At 44.8% G+C, this 17,255-nt stretch overlaps 1 protein-coding gene across 5 annotated transcripts in view; it reads left to right on the forward strand.

Annotated features, from left to right (window-relative positions):
• klf8 (Kruppel-like factor 8) overlaps positions 1–7,831 on the forward strand; it is a 57,684-nt gene extending 49,853 nt beyond the window's left edge. For all 5 annotated transcript variants that reach the window (XM_035177833.2, XM_047343614.1, XM_047343616.1 and 2 more), the window contains 3 exons: positions 4,130–4,241; positions 6,657–6,796; positions 7,571–7,831. In XM_035177833.2, coding sequence (XP_035033724.2) covers positions 4,130–4,241; positions 6,657–6,796; positions 7,571–7,752 — 434 coding nt within the window. In that variant the 3' untranslated portion in view covers positions 7,753–7,831. The remainder of the gene's footprint in view (positions 1–4,129; positions 4,242–6,656; positions 6,797–7,570) is intronic.
• Positions 7,832–17,255: the final 9,424 nt, after the last annotated feature.

Here is a 17,255-nt window from a genome sequence, read left to right on the forward strand (position 1 = left end):
TCCTTCCACATGTGCCAGGAGACTGATATTCCCACTGAAACGAGGAAACATGCTGAAATAAAAATGTTCCCACTTGCACTTCATGCGTCACGGTCTCAACAGCTGATTCCGTTCTCTAATACTTTGTTGGGGAAAGTCTCCAGATGGCCCATAAATCAAAACAGGAACTTGTTGTACAGATCGCTGTGTGACTTATAATGTGTGACTTTTGTCTTATTATCTTAAACGTGCATCAGAGGAAGAAAACTTGAACGACTCAAAAGTTCTCTGACACATGAACACTGGTAAATGTCCAGAAGATTCGGATCTGGACATTTTCCAGTGTTTTCCTTTTGCTCATGAAGAAGCAGCAGGAGATTGTTCCGGGTCCGACTTGTTTCCTTGCAGCAGAAAGAGTGACGTCTAAACTCTGCTGCAGAAATCACGTCCAGTGTCGACCCTGATAACCAAAAGCTCTCATGTCCGTCATCAACACGCCAGAATTTTCCATTAAAGTTCATAGAGCCACTGACTTTCAGGGAAATGTTCTGGACTAAGTCTGAAAGCAGATTAACATTTGTCCGAACAATAGTGAAGAAGCAGTGAGAGTTTGTCCTTCTGTCAAATCTGGACACTCCCAAGATATCCCGTTAATCAATTAAAGAAACGGCAAACAATGAGGTGGAGGAGGTGTAATCATCCCACAGGAAGCCCGACATTTGTTCAGGCAAACCACCCCTGTGATGAAGTGCAGTAAGGTCCCTCAGTCTGGTTCTCTGTGGTCTGTGATCCAGAGCAGCGCAGCCTCCGCTCAGGAATGTAAACCAGGGAGAAACTTCCACAAGAATCTGCAGCTCACAGACTGGAAGCCTGAAGACTCTCTCACCCTCTCACACCTCAACGGTCTGTGACGTTCAAACACTGCCACGGGTTATTGTGTCGCACTGTGTTAGAATTCACCTTTTCTTTACTTGAGAGAATTATATTTACTCTTTCAGGGAAGGAGAACACATCATCTTGAGTCATTTCAGATTCCAGATGTTGTTTAAATCCGTCTGCGAGCACGTCTCCATCCACCTGACAGGTGTGATTAACGCAGCACCGTTGTTTTACAGGTGAGCCTCGGGCTGCTCACAGTAAAAGGCCACAACAAGATGTTCATTTCTTTTTTTCAAATGTCACAAAGTCGCAGATGTTGTTAGCTGTGCTGCTTTCCGTCGGCACGGTGACTGCAGGAAGGTCGACCAGGGCCGAGTCTGCAGACTTTAATGTCCATTGTTTCAACCACGGGCAGATTAAAGGAGGCGTTTAAGAGGAAGAGTTTGGGAGAGTTGCGACGCGTCTACACTTCCTCACGAACCCTACAAGATGAAGCTCTAATATCAATATAAAGGTGCATTAGAGTCTGAACAGTAGTGATCGTTATGTGGAGCCACAGTATTGAGTTAATGCAAATACAAGCAATCGACCAATCACGAGTCAGCCTCAGTTGTCAATCATGATGTTGCCCCCCCCCGTTTTTATCTCATCAAATAACTGATTATAATCAAACTCATCAGAAACACGAACACCTGCATCAGTGTGATAAGAACCACCTCAAATGACGGAAACCATCTTTGAGGAAAATATAACGTGTACTTGAGAATTTGACTTTTTAATTTGGTCCACGTCCCATTCACTAACAAGGAGGAGGTGGGATTTATGACCAATACTGCAGAAGTGGCAGATCAAGACAGGTCAAGACGTTGAATGAGAAACTCGTTCTGGAACCTCCCATGGATGTTTACAGTTTTACCTCGATACAGTTACTCAGAGTTTACTCAGTAATTGTTTACTCACAGGAACCAGTCAAGCATCACCTGAACTATTGTGATCTGATCTAGTGAGACGGGCCGAGCGCGTTCTGGCGGTTCAGAAGGAAACGCTTGTTCCTCAAGCTCGTGCTGAAACTCTGCGTGTCACAGCCGCGAGTTTTGTTTCTGTCGGTGAGGAGAGCAAACGGAAAAACAGGGGTTAAAGATGTGAGTCGGACAAGAGGAGTGAGAGAGGGCGAGAGGAGAAGATGAGGGAGCAGGAGGCGGTTGGGGGAGGTGGAGGACGGGTGTGGTGGGGAGCTGAGTGAGATTCGGGGGTGAGGAGGGATGAGGAGGAGAGGGTGCAGGGGTCGAGAGGAGAGGAGATGGCTCGTTTCGCCTTTGAAAGAGGCAATGGCTGAGGGGGGTGGCTTAATTGTCTCCAGAGACAAAGAACACTTCTTTTGGTTTGTGACCCTCCCCACGCGCACACACACACACACACACACACACACACACACACACACGCGGATACTCCACCCAAAATTCCTCACGTCACCCGTCCAGCCACCCCGCCCCTGCTCGCTCTCTTCAGGCTGGGTGGACTTTGAACAGTATGGCTGCCACATTCCTGCAGGCAGCCGAGTAATGTTTTCCGCTTCTGTACCGCGGCCCCTGATAAGCAGCGTCCGCGAGACCTCACGTCAAATTGTGGGGGGGGGAGAGAGAGAGAGAGAGAGAGAGAGACTACATCTATAAATGCCGTGTCTCCGACCCTGGTACAGATTATTTGACCAGATTGACAAAAAAAACAACTCAATTCATTAACTCAGTAGCTCATGTTTCATAGTTTCCTTTGATCGATTAAAGTTAATCAACTCTATCCTCTTATCTTTTGATGCGAGTTAATGCGTCTGTGTCATCACCCTGGTTTTACACTTTGTCTGAAAATGGCCGAACCAAACCCATCATGTAGAACGTCCCTCAGTGGAGCACCTTCCTCTGCCGAGTCCAAACAACCCCCAGTTGATCCATTTGAGTTTTCTAATGAGGCTACAAATATGACTGAGGAGTCCAATGTCTGCTGTGGCCAGTAGGTTGGCGGTTCCATCCCAGTCTTCCCCATCTGCAAGTGTCCTTGGGCAAGATACTGAACCCCCAAATTGCCCCTCATGGAGACACTGCTGCCCATAGATGCACTGAATGACAAGAAACCATCATCAGCGCTAAATAAATACAGATCATTTATCGTTTACCGTCCTCGAGCCAAAGAGACATATAAACAAAATGTAATAACATAATTTAAAAGGAGTAAATGCACAACCAATGATCTTGGTTTATCAATGCATGGTTTGATTCTCTCTGATCATACATAAACAAACACACTGACAATGGAGCATTTCAAATACAAGAGCATTCACAGAGCACATAGCTCCGCCTCCGGTTGCCTCGCCATTTAGGAAAAAATTCTAGATCTGCCCGTTTATGGGGAGTTCTTCCTTTGCCCGTTACACCACCGTTTACAACTAGGTTCAATTAATTTGGTTCTAGAGTCTTTGCGTAATGTAGTTTACAGACAAACAGCTTTTCTAAACTACAATCTCAGCACGATTTAAAACACGTCGATGTTTCGAGGTGAGACTCTAGTCTGTGTTCTTAACAGCTTGCCAAAACTTGAGCACAACCGGCGGAGACTTGCGTTCGCCCCTCTGGAGATTTGTCTTCCACTTAATTGCCAATTAGCATCGTGTGTGAGTCCTGCAGAAATGTTTCTCATTAACATCTGTCCACGTCGTCTTCCCGTCACTTTGACACTGGGAGAGGTTGTTGCAACAAGAGAGAATCAGACAGAAAAGTGTTTCGGGCGAGAAGTTAAAACATGTTTAGAGATGTTGAGAAAGATGTGGAAACAATGGCGTCCTCGCAGGGAGAGCCAGCGTCGGGGTTGGCCTCAAATTTGATCCATCAATTCTGGAGCCTAGCGGACCACACCTAACTACACCCACACACACACACACAGACACACACACAGACACACACACACACACACACACACACACACACACACACACACACACACACACACACACACACACACACACACACACACACACACACACACCAAACACCACTTAGAACACGTCTTTGTCTTGTTAAGTTGCTGGAATCCAGGCATCGCTTTTAAGAAGTTATTAACCCCCTGCTGTTCTGCTCTGTGTCCACCCCTCCTCCCCTCCTTTATTCTCTCACTTCTGCCTCTTCCATTTTTCTGATTCATCTCTGGCCTCGCTCCCTCCTTCATCCTCCCTCAATCCCTTCCCGTTCCCGTTCATCCCTCCGTCTTGTCCTTTCCGCAGTTCGCATTAAGCCAGGTTCCACGTCTCCGGTGGAGTATCAGAGTGACAGCGATGCAGAGAGCGGTACAGAGTCCGGGTCGGCCTCCCTCAGTGCCCAGAGCCTCGACGCTGGGTGAGTCCATCCTCCACACGGACTCACGACATAAACTTTGTGAAAAACTCATTTTCCCACAGTAAACACGCATAAAAATTGTAACATGTATGTAGAAAATGACAAGAAAAGCCTAATTTGTTAAAATCTGGGGATCTGTGCGCTTGTCCTGCTTGTGGTGATCGTGTGGATGGAGCAGGGATGTGTTAAGGATGGGATTTTGGCCACTAGAGGTGCTGTGGAGCAATGCTTTATTTGAGGTTTTGTTCAGATCTACCAACGAACATTAGCTCTTGGGGGGGATGTGGTATCAATTCGCCTAATTCAGAGGTTAACTACTTCTATGCGTCCTTTACGTTAGCTTTTCATCCACTAGAGGACAGTGCAGAGCGAGTTTTGATGCCGGAGGAGGTTGTGATACAGTTCGCTCCATTTCATCCGAGTACGCACAGAAGGCTCCGTCCATTTCTGTATAAGCATCTAACGTTGAGCATAAACATTATTGCGGTGTCCTCACAATAATGTTTTTGTGAGGACACGGCCACTGTTGGTTGTTTAGAGGAAAACTGGACGTAGCGTAAAGACTCCGCCTTGTCGCCCCGGAGGCCAAACACAGCAAGGCTCAAATTAAAAATAATCCCTCGACCTCCACGTCAAATCAGACATCTGTGAAACCTGACAGGAAATAAATACCATGAACCGTGCACAATGCCGTCTGAGTGCAAGCTCTATGATACGAGCGGAGCTGCAGAGTGCGAGCGGATGTACAGGAGGGTCTATGGGAAACGCCTGCAGTCTCCTGACTAATTACATTACTGCAGCGCTGCCGTGACTGGACACTTATATAACCTCATATAACCCTCTGTACGGCAGAACACACCGGAGACGCCCAGGCTGGAGCGCAGGGAAACAAGTGTGTGCATGTGTGTGTGTGTGTGGGATGTGTGTGTCTGTGATGTGTGTCTGTGCATGCTCAGTAGACACTTCATAAAGTAGGACATTTGGTTCTCTCAAGGAAAGCTTGGACATTTGAAAGTAACGTCTAAGACTCGTGGCTGCAGAGTTAAAGGTTTTAATATTCGCTGTCACTAGATGTCGCAATAACCCCTCCCTTCGTTTCAACAGCCAGATATTACCTGCTCCAGTGAATGTGCTGCTGAATATATAATAATAACGATAACTTGACTTCATATAGCGTATATTAACGTGTCCACCGTCACTGCTGATCTGGAGAAATCTGGTGATATGATCATGGGCCAACAGTTCCACAGGGAGGGGCTCACATGCACAAACATGAACACATGCCTGGACCGGCCGATCCATAACTCCCCCGTGTCTCTGGATAGAAGAGTAAATCTCATATCTATAATGTGACGGGGAAGTTCAGTAGTGTGTGTGTGTGTGTGTGTGTGTGTGTGTGTGTGTGTGTGTGTGTGTGTGTGTGTGTGTGTGTGTGTGTGTGTGTGTGTGTGTGTGTGTGTGTGTGTGTGTGTGTGTGTGTGTGTTTTATTAGTAAGATCAGGATGGACCTCCTGCCACACCCGATGGGCGCGGCTGCCTGTCTTTAACAGAAATTCTGGGTGCGGTTAATGTGTGTGTGTGCGTACGTGTGTGTGTGTGCGTACGTGTGTGTGTGTGAGACAGGAGATAGAGGCAGTCAGAGAGAGAGAGAGAAAGAGGGAGGGATAGAGAGAATGCTTAATAGAAACAAAGAAAACAAGTGTGTTAGAGGTAACTTGAGTTTTATATTGCGTGCGTGTGTGTGAGCGAGAAAGATGGATTGTGTGTGTGTGTGTGTGTGTGTGTGTGTGTGTGTGTGTGTGTTGCTGGGCAGGGCTGTCCCAGAACTGGGGTGTAAACAAGGTTACGTAATGCAGTTTGCCGTCACACCTCCTTGTGAAACGACGGTGGAGAGCTCTGCCGTGTTTTTGTTGTTGTTGTTGTTGTTGTTGTTGTTCATATTTACTTTATTTGCACCGTGATTATTTCATAGTGAAGGGGTTGAGTTGGTCGGATTCTTTCTGCGCCAGGAGAAGGGAGATGAAAAATGAAAGGATGAAGAGAGAGAGAGAGAGAGAGAGAGAGAGAGAGAGAGAGAGAGAGATTAATGCTGAAGTGCAGCTGACTCACAGTCTGACTCTCTGTCGTCCTCTGGTGGATCAGCTCTTAATCTCACCTGCTTCTCCTTAAATACAAAACATAAATTCAACCAAATATATATAGAACTTAAATTAAGGAAATGAACATTATTTTTTAACCTAAAATGTAACATAAATGTAAAGAAAGTTTCAGATTAGCAATGAGATTTCTGTGAAAGTCTCTTATCGGCCAGTTTTTATCGGTTGGGGTCTATTTTATTAACATGGATTAAACATTAAGTGTAAAGAGTATTGATCACTGATCACTGATCTGTTTCCTGTCCTCTCCTCCTCTCAGGTCGGTGATGGACTTAGAACCCGTCGATCCAGACTCGCCGGACATCAAGAGAAGGCGAATCCACATGTGTGACTATGAAGGCTGTAAAAAAGTTTACACCAAGAGCTCCCACCTCAAAGCTCACAGGAGGATACACACAGGTGAGACTGAACAGACACAGACAGCAACAGACAACAACAGACAACACAACAAGCATCAGCAGGAAACAGGTTGTAAGGTCCAAGAAAGAAGTGAAAACTCAAACGTTATTTATCGAACACTTAACGATTATTTCAACAGTTATTGTGATTGTAATTATTTCTCAAATTAGTTTATTCCTCAGGTTTATTCCTCATAATGAGAATTTTCTAGTAACAAAAGAGCAGCTGTTTAAATTTACTGGATCTAGATTTGTTATTTGGATCCGCACCAAATCGCTCACGCTCCTCTAAATGTACCAGATTGTTTTAAATCAAGATCCATGAATTATTTTCTGAGAAATTTTACGAAAGTGTCAAGAAAGTGATTTAAACAAATTCCCGATCCACAACAAAATGTAATGGGTCCTTTTCTGGCCCATGTTCCATCAAATTAAGTGAAAAACCTTCTTGGCAGATAATTAATATAGTAAAGTCATTATCCCCCAAAAATTTAAATAAAAAGACAAAATGATTTTGTGGAAAATGAGAAGAAAGATATTTGATTGTTTAAAGCTCCGTGAAGTGGATTGAATCATTTGACACTGAATAATCGTCCAGAGGAAAAAGAGGCAGAAAGATTAATTTTCCTCAGACGAGTTTCTTGAAAATGTAATAAATCAGTAAAAGAAGCAGGATTTCCTTCTGTGAGAGTTTCCTCTTTTCCTTTTCTGTTGCCTCCTCTCCTCCTCTCCTCTCCTCTAACTCGTCTCCTCGTCTCCTCCCCCCTGCGTCCAGGAGAGAAACCCTACCACTGCACCTGGGAGGGCTGCACCTGGCGCTTCGCCCGCTCCGACGAGCTGACCCGGCACTTCCGCAAGCACACAGGAATCAAACCGTTCCGCTGCACCGAGTGCGACCGCTCCTTCTCGCGGTCCGACCACCTCTCCCTGCACCGCCGCCGCCACGTCATGATGTGAACTCTGACCTCCCCCGTCCCCCCCCAAACACTTCCCTCTCTCCACCACCCCCACCTCACAGCACATCTTGTACCAGTGTCCCCCCTTCTCGCCTCTGCCGACATTAGGATATAAAAAAGACGCCGTTCATTCTTCGTCCTCCTCCTCTTCATCTTGAAATCGCAGGAACATCAGGAATGTGTCTGTTCATCCACCGTCCACCGATCGCCCCGAAACAATCCCCTCCCTGCACCCCCACCACTCAACGCCGCCTGTCTCATGACACGCGTCCTCGTCACAGAGAGACGGATGGACTGAAGGACATCCAGCAGCAGGGACGCTCATCCATCCATCACGTGCATCCATCCAGAGGAGGAGGAGGAAGAGGAGGAGGAGGAGGAGGAGGAGGAGGAGGAGGAAGGACACGTGTGTATTGTCTTATGTCTCTTCAGCTGCTCTGTTTTTCTGTTAGATTTTTTTAATTGTGTACATATCCAGAGTTGGGAAGTTGTGTGAAGAAGTCAAAATTATACATTTTATCCATATATTATGGATCTTTGGAAGCTAAATCAAACTTTTCCCGCGCAAGAACCTTTTCCAGGATGAGTTTAGGAACTTCAGGAGCTTCACCTTTGTCTCTGTGACTGAAGGAACGAGGCCAAATTGGAACATTATGAAATCTGTTCCGTAGTTTTTGTGTAATTCGAACCCGACCTTTGATACTTGAAAGTCAATTCTGTTTTCACTTTCCTCAGTCGGAACCAAACATGTTCGCCCTGACTCCTCGGAGCCGTAACACGTCCTCGCGTTGGAGGAAACGGTTTCCGATGTCGTTCCTGAGTCACTGGTTTGAGTTTGGAAAAAAGTTCTAAAAACAACAAAGTCTCTGTCGGATTATATCTTTGTTCATCGCGGCTTTTTGCATAAATTTCGGAATCTGCGGCGAGTTTTGTGAATGAAGACGCTTCCCAACGTCGTCTGTGTGTGTGCACGTAGCTGAAGTCACATTAAACACTGCCCCCCCCGACCCCATGCCCTGGTACAGGGAGCTACAAGACTGTGAACTTTATAAAGATTCATTTGTTTTCATCGTTATCAATCAAGTTATTGTCTTTTTGCGTGTCCCCCACCTCCCCGCACATCCCCTGATTCTCCTTCGAAAACAGTATTTTTGCTTTTTGTTGTGCGTCGTTGTGTTTGTTTTAAATAAGGCCTTCAGTTCTGTGTTTTATTTCTTCTTGTGTTGTTGGTTTGGCTCTTAACAGAAAGGCCCCCTTTAAAAAAGAAAAGGTTCTTTAGTTGTGTTCTGCTGACGTGAAAACGACCGGAGACACAAATAGTTTGAGATTACAAAGAAAACTCTCACGCAGGGAACAGGGGAGCTTTTCTGAGTGTGTGTGTGTGTGTTTTTGCGTGTTGTGTTTATGTGCGTGTGTGTGTGTGTGTGAGTGTGTGTGTGTCTTTGTGTGCGTGTGCATGTTTTGAGACAAACACATAATCAGAATTTAAGATTTTTTACAAGTGTGTGTTCCGGGCACTTGTTGTTCTTTTACCTCTTGCCCGTCGAGCCTTAATAATCGAAGTCAATCTGAATAAGGGCGAAACCAGAACCTGTGACAGACGACGACACTCGGCCACAGATCAACTGTGAGGCTCCGCCCACGGAGACGTGGCGACGCCGTTCGTCCACGAGGAGCTGATCCGTGCAGCGTGGAGACGTGTTCGTTTTCCCCTCGATGTTTTCAGCGTGTAGACGTGTTGTTTTGGGTGTTTGGCCGGAGATATACTCGCTGTTTACTACATCGCGGCTGCTTCGTGTTTCCTGCGTCTGTTTGGTGCGTCAGTCGAGCACATCCTCAGAAAGCAAGAAGCAATACACACATGACCAGTAGGGGCAGTGTGGGGGCAGTACGTGTCCTCCAGTGTGACCATGACATGACTGTGACCTTTTTGACCTTGTGAACGCAATATCTTAAGAACGCCTCGAGAGAATCCTTTCAAATTTGGCAAAAACGTTCCCTTAGACTCTCAGATTAACTGATTGGATTTGGATGGTCAAAGGTTAAAGGTCACGGTGACCTCACAGTTCATGACGCATGTGGTTGTCTACGTGAACTTGTAGCTAAGCAGCGAGTAAATCTCCGACCTTTGAAACCAAGACGTGAACGAGGTCAGTTGCTGGGAAGCTTCTTCTCAGTATTTTACATCGTGACCCTCACAGCACAAATCAGGAAGGGGGCGCTGTTCCTCCAGAGAGCGAGTTGATTTAAAGTTCAGCTTCCGGGGGGGAATGTGGTCGCGGTTTGTCGATGCTACCTGAAACAATGTCGAAAAACTTTGCACTGTTACAAAATCAGAAAAACGTGGAGCCAACATGGCCGCCAGTCGGTGGCCAGGCCGTCGGCTGTCAGCGGTTCTGGGAGAAACCTGGCACTGTGTCGGGCTGTCAGGGTCCGTAGTGCCTGGGGTTCAAACCACGGGGAACCTTTAGCGCTCTCCTCACTAGCATTTCTACCAGGGAGGTGTGGGGGGGGGGTCACTTCTCTGTCAAATCAGTTCATTTCCATCGCGACGAAATTTAACGCCTCAAAGAACTAATAGACTAACACGGAATCTCGTTTTCATGCATTCTCCCTTTCTCTCTTCGCAGCGCTGACGTGAAGCCTGAGCTCGACACAAAGAGCAAAACGTTTGAACTCGGTTGAACTGAATTGACTCCCCCCCCGCGCCCCCCCGCGCCCTGACCCTGCTATAACCCACAGTGTCCATGTCTTAAGGGGGGCTCTTCTCCAGCTCCTGATCTGGGCTGAACTTGATTATGCAACTTATCGCAGACCTCGCTCCAAGCGCTGTCCTGAGCTCAGCAGTCGAGCTCCCGCCGCCGCGGCGGCCCTCACCCGCCGGGTTGTGAGCAGAACCTTTAACCCCAGAGGTCGGGATGTGCAGAAGCCTGCGCTGTCGACTCCCTGAACAGAAGCAGCCTCTGAAAGCACCTGTGAAAAGCTAGTAAGCGAGAGCGGCGCGTCGCACGCCGGACGTCGGTCGGTGTGACGTGAGGTGGACGTGCAGGCTTCCTGTGAGCTGAGTGCACGACCTGAACGGGGCGGATTGTACTTTGATCTGCACGCTGCAAAAAAACCACAACAAATCCCTCTCTGCAAGTCACTGGGTCCGGTTTAGATTTTTAAATATTGTTATTATAGTAGAAAAAAAAGATGAGATTAGTTGCGTTTTTTTTAAAGAGAAAGTTTATTATTTAAAATCGACTAAATTCACTTTCTTGCCGAGAGGGATTTTGTTTTTGCAGTGCAGAGCAGTGCAATGTTCCCGTTTCGTTAACGTCCCCCTCTGCTTCGACGTAAAGACAAAAAAACATAGTTACTAAGCACATAGCACATCTTTCTAGAAGAGTATATGCATTTGATTGCAATTTTCCTTTCTTTTGTAAACTGTTGATAAAGACATTAAGGACAAATAATTAAGATAAATCCATGTACATAAATGTATATAATCAGAAAGTGCAGAGTAAATGTAACGGGTGAATTTCTATTTTTAACACTGACTAGACAATGTGAAAACATCTTTTCTTCTTCTTCTTCTTCTTCTTCTTCCTCTGTTGGTTTGATGAAGTGTTTTCATCATGTGTTCATTTTTATTTCTCAAATCTAATAATTCATTTGTTTCGTAGTTTCTTAAAAAAAAATTAAATGGTCCCACTTGTGTTGTGCACACTTGTGTTGCATGGAGAGTAGCCCTCTTGTTTTCCTTCTAGTGACGTTGGTGAGCATGTCCGTGTGTGTGTGTGTGTGTGTGTGTGTGTGTCTGGTGTGTGTGTGTGTGTGTGTGAGAGAGAGAAAGTGGGGTTCCTTTAACATTTAATGATCTGAGGGGAAAAGAAAACCTCCACTGAGAAATTTGGCTTTGATTTAATATGACAGACTTTGATCTGTCTGCACTGCACCTGATTTTAAAAATGTCACAAAGTCATGAGAGAGTCAATGAAATGTCAGATTTTGTTGGTTTGGGTCAAAAAAATCGTTTATAAAACAGAAACTTTGAATTGAAACAGGGCTAAAAAAATATATATATATATTTATTTTGGTTGTTTCTTTAAAAAAATGTACATGACGAGTGAGTCGACTCTTTGCAGATCAGTTTGGGTGAAAATTACGAAACACTCAACCTCTTACAAGAAACAGGAAACAAGCTTGCCAATATTTTATTTCAACATTTTTATCTTTGTGGTGGTCGTGCGATACGTTGGCGACCTGGGAAATAAAATATGGACAATTAAAATACGCAAATGTGTTTTCTCCTCTTGGAAATTCTGACATTCAGGAACAAAATAACCTTTTAATTTGGTATTAAGATGAAGTCACTTTTTCATTTATCTCAGATTATTGGACAGAAAATGTTTCAAATTTCTTTTGAAAGATGCAACATGAGAAAATGAATTGTGTTGCAGGAGCTAATTGAACAGAACCTTGTGTCCTAAACGAGTCGAATTACTCAAGACAACAAATTCAATTATTCTGTATTTAACATCACTGGATTTATTTCTAGTATCTTTCAATCTACGGCTCACGTGTCAGGAGCCAAATTGATAATTCACAAAGACACAAACGCACCAAAACCTCCGGTGCGTCGCTGAGGATCATCTCAGTCGTTGCCGGGAGACGGATGCATGTCCATCCCGTTGTCTTCGCTGTTCCACTTGGTGCAAGCTTGTTTTCCTCTGTTTTCTTCTGAATCTGTGCGTAAAAGCAGGAATATCTGAAAACAGGGACATTTGCAGAGTCGTCTCCTCATGTCCGAGGGAGACGTCTCTGACTCGTGTCCGTCTGTGTGCGAGTGCCTCGACTCACCACCAATCATTTCCTCTACCAGTCTTTTAGGTATTTTCTATTGAATGCAGTAACTTATGGGCCAGTACTATATTTACTCAGTGCAATGCAGTTATCATTATAATAATACAATTATTAATAATATTTTGTTTTCTTTTGTTTTTTCTTTTTTGTATTTGTACAGAACAAATGTGTAAAGATCAGTGAGGAAAACGTGAGCTTTTTGATACTGTGACTCATGGTGTTTAAAAGTCAGTTTCTCCCTGTACAGTTGTGATTATTTCCCTCCTCCCCTCCTTCTTCTTTTATAGAATAAAAAATGTTTTTGGTGCAATTTAACGTCGAGTCTCTGTCTCGTTTCATGGTTCATCACTTTTTTAAAAAAGATTATTGTTACGCAGTCCTGAGAAAATACATCTGACTATATTTTAATATCTTGAAATGATGAAATAACAATGGAAAGTATTAAAGTCTTGAAAATCTCAAGTTGAAAAACAAGTTAACTTTCTTTCTCTTCACCATTTAAGGTTGGATTATTTATCATATCCTGTTTTATATGAAGAACAATAACTTTTTCAATAAAAACTTTTCTAGTGAAGCAATTCTCAAATAATTGATTAGAAACGATTAGAGTCAAAGTCGAAAGTAGAATAAAGTGAAGTATTGAGTAAATGTACTTAGTTACTTTGCCCCACTGTGCACATGTGTGTGTTGAGACGTCCGCCACAGGAGGGCGCACTAACACAGAGGATGTGAGACCCACTGAAGGAATCTCATCACAGGAGAAGAAGAGCTGCAACGTCCACCTGAGGTTAAGTTCCAGGTGAAGTTCAGCTCCAGGTGTGAAACATCTGCTCGAGTCAATAATTAACTCATCTGAAATGTGGATTAGTCCTCGTTAATGTAAAAGTATATAAAGTTTATACAGGATCCTGTAAGTCAAACAGAAGGAGAACAGGGAGATCAAACCTGGTTAATAAATAAAGAAAACCTGCAGAATAAAGTGCAGGAACAAAGTCATAAAAACCTGTGTGTGTGTGTGTCTGTCTATGCGTGTGTGTGTGTGTGTGTGTGTTGACCGTGTCTTTGTCGTTTGCTCTAAATGGTTTTATTGGCCTGCAGCCGCCATGATGGGCTCAATGATTAACACCCAGCGTCAGTCGGTTGGACTCACACAGACTCAGACGGACTCACTCCACACAAACACAATAAAGAACACAACGCTGCTGCTTCGTGTGAGTTTGAGCAACGTGCACGTTACGGCGGCGCCCGGCGGGGACAGGAAGTAACCTGCACGGATCCGTTCATCCTGATTCATGAATCTAACCAGTGCTGTGACGGACTGGTTTCGATGGTTTGCTGCAGAAAAAGTTGTTTCCCCCCCCCCCACACACACACACAGAGAACGACTCTGCCTCCAATGCATGAGTCTTAACTTGAGTTGTTTGCTTTGTGTTTTTTTGCAATCGCACACATCGACTCCACCTCGACCTCCAATCAGCAAACTGTGCGTGTGACTCAGGGAACTTTGTGATAAACTGTGACTCAGCGATGATTCAATCAACCACTTGAAGATCAACGGAGCAAAGGAAGAAGTGAAATGAATCGTTTGATGCTGCAACGTCCTGTTAAATTCCATTTATCTCTGTATACACATATATACTTATATACTTATATACATATATACTTATATCTGTTCTACTGGATTCAGTGTGGAGACGGACGAAGTTCACGCTGCATCATCTTGCAGGAAGTCTCCATTAGAAGAAGAACGGTGGCCATAAAGATCCATGGGCAGTGTTGAATTATTGTTGTTAATGGGCAAGAAGCTGAAGCAAAATTATCTTGATCACCCCCTTGTGGCTGGCTCCAGTATAGGTTATAACTCCACCTTGATGTTTGGTTTTAAGTAGTTATTTTATGATATAGAAAACAAGGTGAATGTTATGATTGACAGCTGCTGTGTGTGTCGACAGGACGTCAGAACAGCGGCTCCACGCCAAGATCACTGATCCACGTCGAAGCTGTAACCTGCCAGCACCTGCATCTGGGAGAAATGTCCCTGCTGTGCCAGGATAAATATTTCTTTACTGAACGTTCCAGTTTGCTTCTTGCAGAGACGCACACTCAGACACAAACAAAGTCGTGTTTCTGAGCTCAGACGCCATCGGCCACGAGGTGGATTAAGTCTAAGAAAACGCAGCGTTCCCTGGAGGCTGCGTTCGACCCTGAGAACACGAACTCGTCTGACTGCACAGCTGAAATGCAGCAGGTGCAGACGCACAGCGACCATCTTGTTTGATTCCTCTGTGCAACACACACCCGCCTTTGCATCACGAGACAATCTATATTTTGTGGCCGTGGTGGGTCTCGCCCATGCATCTCTTCACTAAACCACAGGAACAATAAGGCTGATCCCTGCGTGTCTGCGTGACGAGTCGCAGTCTGCAGGCTGGGGGTTGTTTTGACAGCTTTGTTGGCTCGTTTCCCTTTTGCACCGTCTCACATGTGCACGATGCGCAGGAACCTTTTGTCTGCAGCGTTTGTCTCAAATGTAAGAGGTTGAAACAACGCCTACATGCGGCAATACTGGTCCGGCCACGTTTACCAAGAGGTCGAGGCAGTTTCACACGAGGTTTTTGTCAATCAAAAAAGAAAAGGATCTGCACCTTAAGATGACAGTGATGTCCCAGTTTGATTTCTGCTGTTCAACACGTGTTCCAAGAAGAAAATCAATCCTGCAGATGCCTGATGAAGCCGTTCCAAGGAATTTAATCCTAAACACATAAAGTGAAGTTTTCTGCCGTCAGTCATTATGATTCTTTTTGAATAGATTTCTTGAATCAGTTTCCAAACATTAGAACATGTCACTGTATCACATCCTAAAGATTGAAAACATATGTTAGCTGCTATTTAGTGGTGGATGAAATGTAAAATTCACAAAAAGAGCAGCTTGTAAAAACTGAGGAAGCATCAACGAAGTTATATCTCCTGTGGGGGTCGATCAGGAATGTTGATTGGAAAAGGCTCGGCCAATCAGAAGGAGACCCCCCCGCCCTGGGGAAGACTCAAACCTCACTCGAGGGAATGAAATACATCCCATCTGGCCTGGGAACGCCGCGGGATCCCCAGGAATCTGAGCCAGGAGGCGTGTCTTGGCCGAGGGACCTCTGGGATACCCTACTTGGTCGACCACCTCCGGGATCCGAGCCTGGATGTGTGCAAGACGATGGATGGATGCAGAAGTTTCATGATTGACAACTGATACTGACTCGTGATTGGTGGAGCTCATGTATTATCACGGGACCTCGACACCGTGGTTCCACTGCTCGATCACTTCTGTGCAGCCTCTGGCTCCAAATCACATCACAGGAGCAAGTTGGCAGAACCGATATCTGGGAGGTTTTAGCTCTGAATTTGTCAAATGGGAGGAAGTGGAGATAAGTCCTCCGTCTTTGTAAACAGTCTGTGATTCAGATCTTTGTATCAACTACTGAGTTGCACAATCCAAAGGTTTCTCACCAGCTTCTCCCCGGAGTGAAGTCAAACTCCTCGGAGAGGATTCACAGGCAGCGTCTGTCAGACAAGTTTTAACACGAGTGTTTTAATGCTGCGACTGTGGAATGAGCTCTGAGCCCCGGCGACCGTCCGTGAGACTCGGGCCAAAGAAAATGTACCTGAGGAGGAAACGAGGAAGGAACCGATCAGGTAAACATGTGAGTCACCTGCCTACCGTGAGGGAACAGTGTGTTTCGCTGCTGCTGCCAAACTCCAGACCTGTTACACCAGGAGAGCTCCCACACACACACACACACAGCAGGGGTCCAGCAATGGTTTCTAAATGTCTGAGATATGTTTCTAACTTCATGGTGATCGATCTGAAAGTGTTGGGAAATGAAAGAAAACCTCACAGGACCATGGAGGAAAAGTCCGGGAATCAAATTCGACGTCATAAACATTCATCATCTGTGAAGCATGAATATCAGTTGAAAATATTACTCTAATCCATCCTTGCATCTATTGGACTCTCTCTCTTTATATATAGATAGATAGATAAATATATATATGTGGAGATCAGAGTCCAGGTCACTGGTTCCCCAGTTCATCAGTTTCTTGTTTGAGGCTCAACACCTTCAGTTGCTTCTCTGAGTTTGTGTTGTCGGTTTTGTTTCTTCTAAGAATTTGTCATTTGTCCTTTTTCTCTGTGACTCACACTATCTTTTGGTTTAGGTCCAATTCTTCTGTTATTCGATCCTATAGATAGATTTAGTGGGTGAAGGTTGGGAACTTTATTCCCACCGTCACCTTTCAGAACACAAGGACCCATTTAGTTAGTTTCCCGACAGCAGCCCCTGTGCACCAGGTTTAGTTTTTCTTGGGGGAAACATAACTTGATATACATTTTAGAACATAGGACAAGATGGTGAATATCCCTTGTACATTGTGTATTTGTGTATATATATATATATATATATAGCTAGAACTGTCTCAATTCTAAACATCCTGCCTGAACAAAACCAGACATTAAGAATTGGTTTTCTTCACACAGGATTTAGGGAAATCCTCCTAGGATCAGCTACTCAGTTTCTCTTTTTGACCAAATATGTTGCAGGGCAGCAAAATGTGAAAAAGTTGACTGTCTGAATACTTTCCTTTTATTTCTTAGTGATTCATGGATTA

The sequence above is a fragment of the Hippoglossus stenolepis genome, chromosome 15 (assembly GCF_022539355.2).
Source record: "Hippoglossus stenolepis isolate QCI-W04-F060 chromosome 15, HSTE1.2, whole genome shotgun sequence".
NCBI lineage: Eukaryota > Metazoa > Chordata > Actinopteri > Pleuronectiformes > Pleuronectidae > Hippoglossus > Hippoglossus stenolepis.